Source organism: Emys orbicularis, chromosome 9 (assembly GCF_028017835.1).
Source record: "Emys orbicularis isolate rEmyOrb1 chromosome 9, rEmyOrb1.hap1, whole genome shotgun sequence".
NCBI lineage: Eukaryota > Metazoa > Chordata > Testudines > Emydidae > Emys > Emys orbicularis.
The window spans coordinates 71,728,029-71,737,698 of record NC_088691.1 but is presented as its reverse complement, the minus strand read 5'-3'; the positions used below and the strand labels follow the sequence as shown (position 1 = coordinate 71,737,698).

The following is a 9,670-nucleotide window of genomic DNA, read 5'->3' as shown; positions in this document are numbered from 1 at the left end:
CCAGGGGAAGAGGAGGGACCCGCCCCTTTACCGTAACCTCTTCCTGCCCCTGCCCTGTCTAAGGGCTGGTCTACACTAGGGGGTGGGGATCGATCTAAGATACGCAACTTCAACTACGCGAATAGCGTAGCTGAAGTCGAAGTATCTTAGATCGAATTACCTGGGGTCCACACAGCACGGGATCGACGGCCACGGCTCCCCCGTCGACTGCGCTAGCGCCGCTCGCTCTGGTGGAGTTCCGGAGTCGACGGTGAGCACGTTTGGGGATCGCTATATTGTGTCTTAACGAGACGTGATATATCGATCCCGGATAAATCGATTGCTACCCGCCAATACGGCAGGTAGTGAAGACGTACCCTAACAGCTGCCTAGGCAAGGGCATATGCACCTGGGCACTGCTCTGACCCCAATTTAGGGTTGCCAACCTTCCAGGATTGTCCTTGAATCTCCAGGAATTAAAGATTATGTCATGTGATGAAACCTCCAAGAATATGTCCAACCATAATTGGCAACTCAGGCCAGAAAGCTGCAGTGCTGCCTCATCCCAGCACACAACAGTCTTGCAGTTGCTGCATTAATGCAAACAGCAGCACAGCACCCAGCTAACTCTTCTCAGGAGCTCTAAAGCACTCACCGCTGTCCTAGATCAACAGCCTACACTGCCAGTGAAGGGCTGCACTCTCATCTCATCCCACCCTCTTTCAGCTGATCATATACATTTTAAGGATAAAGACTGGTGGGGGAGGCCAGGCTGTTTAAATAACTAAAAATAAACAAACACACTAGGCAATTGCTTGTAGCACAGTGTGGACAAAACCCAAAGGGTGTGCATGAGCGGGGTGGTGATGAACATATAACATTCAACAAAATGGGAAACCTGCTTCCAACCAGAAGTTACTGAACGCTAAGATATTTTGCCTTTAATACAGACCCTACAGATTTTCTTCCTTTGCCTTTTAGAAAATTCTTTGGCTGCCTTTTAAAGTTAAAGATAATTGATTTAAAATTTAAGAAATAAAAAGCACATGCTGAATCTCAATAAGTTTCCAAATTGGATGTTATGAATAGCAAGTTCAATAAACTTGTTTCTACCTATGAGAGAGGTAGATGAGATATCTATGAAGACACTCAACATCTCTAGTTTTACGTAATGAAACAGATAAATAGTTTTGGGACAGTGATTCTGGAAATGATGCCTGGCTAGAGGAAGTGAAGAGGAAGCATATTTAGCATTTTGAAGGAAGAATATGTTTTTGTCTGAAAATACAGGATTCCTGCACATTTGAATGAAACAGTGTTTAAGAATTCCCAAGATAAGACAGGTAATGAAAACCTTTTAAAAACTTACATTAAATTCTGCGTTGGTTTGACAGATTTATTAAATACACTACATTGGTACCTTATATTTCATAATCTTTAGATCACTCACAGACAGACTCGCTTAAAAATGTCTTTTATAGAAAAACATCTGCAAAATTAAAGCTAAAATATGAAAATACATATTACACACTGGATAATCTGCTGAATCATGTTAGCAAAGAATGCCTTTCATTCAATCTGTACATGTGCATAAACAAGGGATATATTCATGAACTAAGGTTGCTGGGGTTTTTTTGTTTTGTTTTGTTTTTAAATCTGGCACACTGCTGTAACTAGTTTGGCTAAAGGAAAACTAGTGCAATAATGTTTAACCATAAAATTACTGCATCTAACAAGAGAACAACAATAAAAAAACCTCATACTTGTATTATGTAATTTGTTTACAGAGACTTTCTTTTCCAAATCCATTCTCTTCCTACCACAAGAGAGACAATGATTATTTCTGCAGGTCACCATCCTTACATAGCAGAGAAGCAAATTCCTTTCCAAAATGAGTCTATCTATATTTACATTGAGACATGCAAAGGGACAATACTGTAAGTATGTGAGTACAAACTGATAAAAATAAATATTACTGAGTCACAGAATGTCCCTTTAACACTGTAACTCTACAGCCTTTTTCTGTGGCAGAAGTTCTCAGTGCATGGATTATAAAACAGCATACCATTTAGAGACAAAAAATTTTGCAAATTTTTATATTTCCAGCTATTAAATCTTTTGGAGAGCTGTGTCTAGCGCCGAAACCATAGCCAGCTATTGAGTAGCCAGAAAGCTACAGTAATTGAGTACATGATCATTTCTCTTTTAGCGCGCTCTTTGTTTTCTTCTTCCAGAAGCTGTAGACGGCGATTAAGTTTGATTATCTAAAAAAAGAAAGTCTGCTTTAGTGCCTGGTATAAGACTGCTAGATTCTCTAAAGAATATATAAAAAAGTATGTAGACTGCATTATTCTTAAAGATTAGATTGCACAACCTCATTGTTTAGGAGGTTCATTGACTGAGGACAAAATTTTCCAGTTTTTGTTCAGTTCTTTATTAGGAAAATAATTTGCATTGATCTTGTAGAAAGCTGGGTCCCCCTCCTCTTAACTGTTACATAGTCATGCTATATTTAACTCTTTTCTTCTTTCCTCATCAATCAGTCCACTGATCAATCAATCAAGACCACTATACACCATACTTGTTATTCTTCTATGAATTCCTTTGTGTTTGCCAACATCCCTCTGACATTGAGATGTCCAGAATAACACAGAGTATTTTAGGTGCAATTGCGCCAGTGAATACAGAGATGACCAATTACCACAGATGTGATGTCAGAGATATTCTGCCTTTGCAAATTATAGAGAAATCACATATCTAACCTGTTCTCCCATTTTCAACTCTAAATCTTTTTCTTTATCTCACCAGCAAGCTTATTTTAAATACCTGTCTTCTTAAGGAAGCAGCATCCACAACTGACATGTCATCTGGAGTTCCCTCAAGTGTTGTGTCCAAGTTTGAAAGACCATACCTATCAGAGGGGGGGGAAAAGTTTAGATGCTCTACATGTTGAGTGAAGAGTAATTGGTACATTATTTGATGTTCTTTGTAACAAACAGGAATGTTCAGAAAAAAAGCTCTTTTCCAACTTTTAAAAAAGCATCTGATACTTTAGGGCCCTAATTCAAGAAAACACTTAGACACGGGCTCATGTCCCATTTACTTTAATGTTTGCATGTGCTTAAGTGCTTGTCTGAATTGGGGCTTTAATGCTTTCCAGGACTAAGTATTTTGTAGATGCTCCACAAAACAAAGAGCTGGGGGAAGTAATCTTTATTGTGGCTTGGACCGTAAGGTAAATCTCTCAGAATTGCTTGATCTAATATTGAAACCTGCAAAGAGCTTGTGCCAAAACCTCAAAAATATATCCTACATGAAGGAACAACAAATAAATACGATATTCAAACTAAATGCTTATTTTGACAAAAAAAATAAACTTGAGAATGTGTATTAGCTTAGAACAGGGGTTCTCAAATTTCACTGCACCACAACCCCCTTCTGAGAAAAAAAATTACATGACCCCAGGAGGGGGGACCGAAGCCTGAGCCTGCCAAAGCCCGGCTGCCCCGGGCTGGGGGGTGGGATGTCAAAACTGAAGCCCATGGGCTTCAGCCCCAGACAAGGGTTCTGTAACCTAAGCGCTGCCACCCAGGGCTGAAGCACAGTTTGAGAACTGCTGGCTTAGAAACTTTGCAAACAAAGAAAAGCTACTATCCCTGAGGTCATAATCCAACAAAGAGCCTTCTAGAGAAGAGTTCAGAAATAAATCATTTTTATATAATTCTGAAGATGCTGGAAGAGAGTATTTTACCCTAGAGAGCTAATAATAATCTCCCCCAAACTGACAGCTGTTGAGGCTGGAGCTCCTGATACTCTTAGCTCTCAGCCAGAGACTGGGAAGCTATTAAAGCCCTTGCCAATGAGTTCTGAATCACTGCCACTGAATTTCATAAACCCTTAGGGTACAGCTACACTGCACACTTCTTGCAGCAGCGTTTAGAGTACATATGCTGCATGCCTCCCCAGCATGAATATAAAGAACAGGATAGATGATGAGGCACTGCTTACACAAGTGAAGACTTGCCTGAACACTGTGGGTGTGTACCCTAGCAGGCTTTCTACATGCTCAAGCAGTACCATCCCCATCTGCACTGCTATTTTTAGCAGTGTAGAGTCCCACTGCCTCCCCGCTGCCAGAGTGGAAAGAGAGCTCTCCACTGCCACAATCTTTCCTTGCTGCCTCTCCCCGACAGAGCCTTTCACTGATGTAGCTACACACCAGAGTGTGAATGCAGCGTGTAGCTACATGTACCCAACTGCCATCAGTGGCGTGCAGTATAGACGTACCCTTTAGAAAATAAATTAGTTTCCAGGCCACTTCCTGGACAGCCCGCTCAATATGATGATTATTTTATGCTTTAAAAGAAGGACAAAGAATGCCCTAATTTAACTCTAGTGTAGATTTAGCTAATTAACTCTACATTAATCAAGAAGGGTTTCTATCCAAATTAACCCTGACTAAAGCACATTTATTAGAGGCTGGCATGGTGCTTACAGTTCAAGAAACCTGGTAAACCTGGTAAATGACCATCAAAGGCAACCTCTTAATCAGATTTTCTTGCAGCAAATAACAGTTACAAGTAATCTCAGGTACTACACCTTTATCTGAGTGTCTGACCTTTTTTTTTTTTTTTGGCTTTAAAGTCACATTTTCCTATTTTATTTATTTATTTCTCTTTCCTGTGGTGATGTTATGATGTGGGGAAAAAAACCCTGCAAACAGCATGGGAAACTGACTGCTTAACTGGAAAAACAATGAGACTTAAGATACAGAGTGCTGGTAAATGCAGAAAAGAAATAAACTAGAAAATGAATTTTTGTACATAATCCCTCAATTATAGTAAATGTAGGTTTCACTTAATAAAAAATCAGATGCAAGTGGGATTCTTTTAATTGGCAGTGTCCCTTTAAATAAGGAAAGTTCTTTTGTATTTAACATTTTCTTGGGCCACTTATAGCGAAACAAGTTTCTGTAGAGTGCAATTAGCTGAATACACAATTGAACTAGAATTCATAATTTCTTCTAGTTACAGATCAGTTACCCTGTAGTTTGTCAATATTTTGGTGGTTTAAAAAAATTAAACTGAAGCTTTGATAACCATGAGAACCCTGAGAGATGCTGTGTCTGAAAGAGATTGGCAGGATTATCAATTGATATGTGAAAAAACTAGTTTTTGAAAGGCAAGGAACTGTAGTGAACTTTGTTAAGGAACAACCTGATTAGGCAACCTCCTGTCAAAAGAGCCACTGTCATCCTCAGTCACTATACAACAAACATTTCCTTACCTATAAGGATAATTAAAACAGGGGGACTTTTAAAATTCAATTTACTGTGTGTTATTTATGCTGTTTACTATTTCCATTTCCCTCAGCTTGGACTATATGAAAATCAATAAAGTGTTTCACTTTCAGGATCTCTCTACTGCAGCAATCAGGTTGCAAATACAGCAGAGGAATGTTTAAATCTACATTTCAGTATGTTAAAAACCACTGTGAAGATTTCTGCTGGTCTAGGTTTTATAAAACATTGTAGAAAAAACTAAATTTGAATCCAAGGATCCTTTCTCAGAGATAACCAGTATCCATAGACTTGATGAGTACAATTGTGTTTCATCTTTATTGGGCAGATTTCCTGGAGGAAAAAAATATGAACTAGGCACAGTCCCCTAAACCAGAGAGGGAATGTACCTGTCCTCGAGCTGTTTTAAGGGGATAATCTCACAGGCCATCTAGGAAATGAATCCTCAGGTTTTACCTAACTATAGCCTGGAGAGAATAAAAATACACATCCTCGATGGACCTAACTGCCCCCATCCCTTCCAGAACTGCAGGAAGCGACACTGGCTGGAATTCAAAGACAACTCTGCATTAGTCCCCTCAGTATAGTGCTGTTATGCCACAGAGGTAGAAAGCTCTATCTGGATTGGAGCAAATTTATATGTGCAGAAACCTGAAAATCCCTCACAGCAAGGAAGACTTGATACTGAGGCCAGGTGGAGGCAGCTTATATTAAATGGTTCCACATGGCATGATTTCCTAATGTTGTGATGACACAAAGGCCTTTTTCTTGCTTCGGATATAGCTGTGGCATAATACTTAAATGGTATAAATCACTCAGACTTTCCACTACAATTGCTCCAGCCATCTCCCTTTGCTTAATCTGTCACAGGTCATTTGTAAAGGAGTAGGGAGCTTTTAGGGGCTACTGCATTAATGGATGAAGAAAGAAAAGAAAAAAAGAAAAAAAAAGGCATATACAATTCCCACCAGACCACTTGCAGACCAGTCTGTTGGCACCACAATCCTATCCCTCAGAGCTGGCTGAAACCTCACTGGTTCTATCAATCTCCTCAGATGGCATATTGAAAACAGATCCATCACTCCAAAGACACAGGTGCACTCCAACCTCAGACTGCAGCAGTTATGGTAAGTCTATGACAAGTGTATCATTATCACCTCACCAACCTCCAATCCCCTTCCAAATATGAGATCCAGATTGTAATCAGCTATACTGGCAGAGCCAGAAATCACTCTCAATTATGAAAGCTATAAATTCCCAAGTTAACCCAGAAGAATGATCTGTATGGATCTGGACTTGGAGATCTGTTGAGGGTTATTTTTATAGACCAATTTTTCTGACTTTAAAACACTAATGTTTAGATAACAGAAAAAGGAGTTACCATCCCTACTCAGCTTTCAAAAATCTTTATAACTTTTGTATATTCAGGATGTCTACTTTGGGGAGATGGCAGGGGTGGTAAAGAGTGGGAGGTGGAAGATGTGATATTTCCATAATATGCAGAAAGAAAGCTTTATTTCTCAGAGTCTCAGCCATCAGATCATAAATTAGGTTTTTACCCACTATTGACATATTGAAACTGAATTCTAAAGCTTACATATTTTAAGAACCTGAACCTTAATGAGAGCTTTGCTAATGACTGTGATGGGCATACGGTCATGCCCTACAGAACATCTCTATGCACAGAAAGAATGTTGATCAAGTGTTATGTTAAGCATAAGTGGCCCAAAAACTATTTTGGGATTCAGTAATCAAGAACAATTAAGTCATGAAATTTTAAAGCCTAAAATAGTGCACCCTGACTAAAAAGAAATACGTTTACCTGGTGTTTTCATGATGAGGGTTAGAGGAAGTGGCAGCAGCCGACCCACCTCGTAACACAGGCCTATGGCAGGTTATTGCAGATAGGAGGCACACGACAGAAGCAGGAAACAGCATAAACACAGAGAAAAGATACAACAAAATAAACGAGGACAAAGAAATGTCAAAATATTTTCAATTATATTGTATGGTATTTCAATACAATATAATATCTAGTTAATATGTTGTAAACTGTATTTTCAAAATACCCCATATAATATTCTTTTTATTTAATATAGTACTAACAATAAAAGTATGCAGCTATCGTAACAACCTAGTCATTCTTGATGGTATAGACTGATTTATGGGAATATATGCTGTTGAGATACAAGTCTGTGAATAAGAGCTCTTGATATAGGCTTTTTAAATGTTAATAATGAAAAACAATCTCAGCTCTTTCTCTTCTCCCCTTCACTTACTGTCTTTCTTCCCAATTTCTTTTTTAACTCTTTCCTTTCTATCCTCTTCGGATCCATCTCAGGAGAAATTGAAGAGCCCAGGCTTCCCAGGTTGCTACAATTGTGTCTAGTATGCTCATGGCTGCTGAACAGGTACTAAGGTCCCGATTTCCAGAACTGCTGAGCACCCACAGCACCTCCTAACTTACTGTGGAGTTGCGGGTGTTTAGCACTTCTCAAAATGAGGCTGTAACTCACCTCTAGCATCTGTCTGTTTGCTGAAACATCTATGATGTGTAATCACTTCTCCAAGGGCTTGGGGTCTCTTTTTTTTTTTTTTTTTTTTCCACTCTTATCTCACTTCTGGGCAGCTGCAGACATCTGCACAACATGCTAGTCCCAAGTATATACTAGGCTCTATAATAAGACTAAAGAATCCAGGTGTGATGACCTTTAGAGCAGAAATGTGTGAGCAAGAGGATACACACAGCCCACAGGTCTGGCGCTGAGAAGGCTGAGAGAACACTCTCCGGAGAAGGAGTAGAGGTGAGCAGCCGTGTGCACAAAAGCACACACAAAAACCTCACAATTAGTAGTTTCATTTCAAGAAGATGAAGATTGAGGTGCACAAGCAGAATTGTGCAGAAACCTTGAACTGTGCTTACTTGCACTAGGCCTGGCTCTGATCAGTAATAATGGTGCTTAACTTACATCAGCAACAAACTCACCCATAAAATTAAAAATTAAAAAAAAAGTTTGCACAACATACTCCGAACACTAGCCAGCAGAATGTGAAATCAGTGCAGAAATAGGGTTGCCAACTTTCTGATTGCCGAAAACCGAACACCCTCGCCCTGCCCGCTTCCTCGCGGCCACACCCCCACTCACTCCATCCCCCCTCCCTCCCTCTGTTGCTCTCCCCCACCCTTGCTCACTCGCTCATTTTCACTAGGCTGGGGTAGTGGGTTGGGTGCGGGAGAGGGCTCCGGCTGGGGGTGCAGACTCTGGGGTGGGGCTGGGTTGAGGGGTTTGGGGTGCAGGATGGGGCTCAGGGCTGGGGCAGAGGGATTGGGGTGCGGGAGGGCTTGTGGAGTGCAGGCTCCAGGAGCGGGTGAGGGGAGCAAGCTCCTGGCAGCGCTTATCTCAGGCAGCTCCTGGAAGAGACCGGCATGTCCCTGTGGCCCCTAGATGCAGGGGCAGCCAAGCAGCTCCACGCGCTGCCCTCACCTACAGGTGCTGCCCCCACAGCTCCCTTTGGCTGTGGTTCCGGCCAACGGGAGCCTCGGAGTTAGCACCTGCAGGTGGGGAAGAGCACTCGGAACCGCCTGGCTGCCTCTACACCTAGAGGCCGCAGGGATATGCTGGCCACTTCTGGGAGCCGTGCAGAGCCAGGGCAAGTAGGCAGCCTGCCTTAGCCCTGCTGCACCACCGACTGGACTTTAAGTGGCCTGGTCACCAGAGCTGACTGGAGTTGCCAGGGTCCCTTTTCGACTGGGTGTTCCGGTCAAAAACCGGATGCCTGGAAACTCTATGCAGAAAGTTATTTTACAAAAGAAAACAAAAGACCCCCGGCCCCGCTAACACACACATAACAGGACAGCATTCTTGCCCAAAAGAATGAGGTCTGTTGTATTTGATAACGATCATTTGCTGCAAATATTTCCTCTTCAGAACAGAGAGTTTATTTAATAAGTTTATAAGACCATAGGAACTGCCATTCCTGATCAGACCAGTGTTCCATCTAGTCCAGGATCCTGTGTTGACAGAGGCCAGAACTAGATACTTCTGAAGAAACTGTAAGAAACCCTGTAATGGGCAACTGTGGAATAGATTGCCAAGACAGGAAATTTCTTTCCACTCAGGCAGTTAGTGGTTAGTTTACACTATGATGCATGAGTTTTGATATCCCTTATTCATTTCTTATCCCACCTAATATAATGTTGGTGTTCTCATTATCCACAATTCAAGAATTTTCAAAATCTTTCTAAGTTCTTGGCCTCCATAATAATTTGTGGCAATTTAGTTCTGTAGCATCTGCAAAACCTTGTTATCTAACTGATCTCAAACACACTACCCTTCTAGAGGTAACTACATTTTCTAGGAAACAGCTATCTGGGGGCTAGAGACTGGGAGC

General features: G+C 41.2%; 1 protein-coding gene across 5 annotated transcripts in view; it reads right to left on the bottom strand.

Moving 5' to 3' along the window:
• Positions 1 to 1,361: 1,361 nt before the first annotated feature.
• MFF (mitochondrial fission factor) overlaps positions 1,362 to 9,670 on the bottom strand; it is a 34,622-nt gene continuing 26,313 nt past the window's right edge. For 3 of the 5 annotated variants that reach the window (XM_065410699.1, XM_065410703.1, XM_065410700.1), the window contains 3 exons: positions 7,101 to 7,163; positions 2,806 to 2,890; positions 1,362 to 2,243 (listed from right to left, as the gene is read on the bottom strand). In XM_065410699.1, the coding sequence (XP_065266771.1) occupies positions 2,112 to 2,243; positions 2,806 to 2,890; positions 7,101 to 7,163 (280 nt within the window). In that variant the 3' untranslated portion in view covers positions 1,362 to 2,111. The remainder of the gene's footprint in view (positions 2,244 to 2,805; positions 2,891 to 7,100; positions 7,164 to 9,670) is intronic. The other 2 variants (XM_065410701.1, XM_065410704.1) reach the window with 1 other exon arrangement.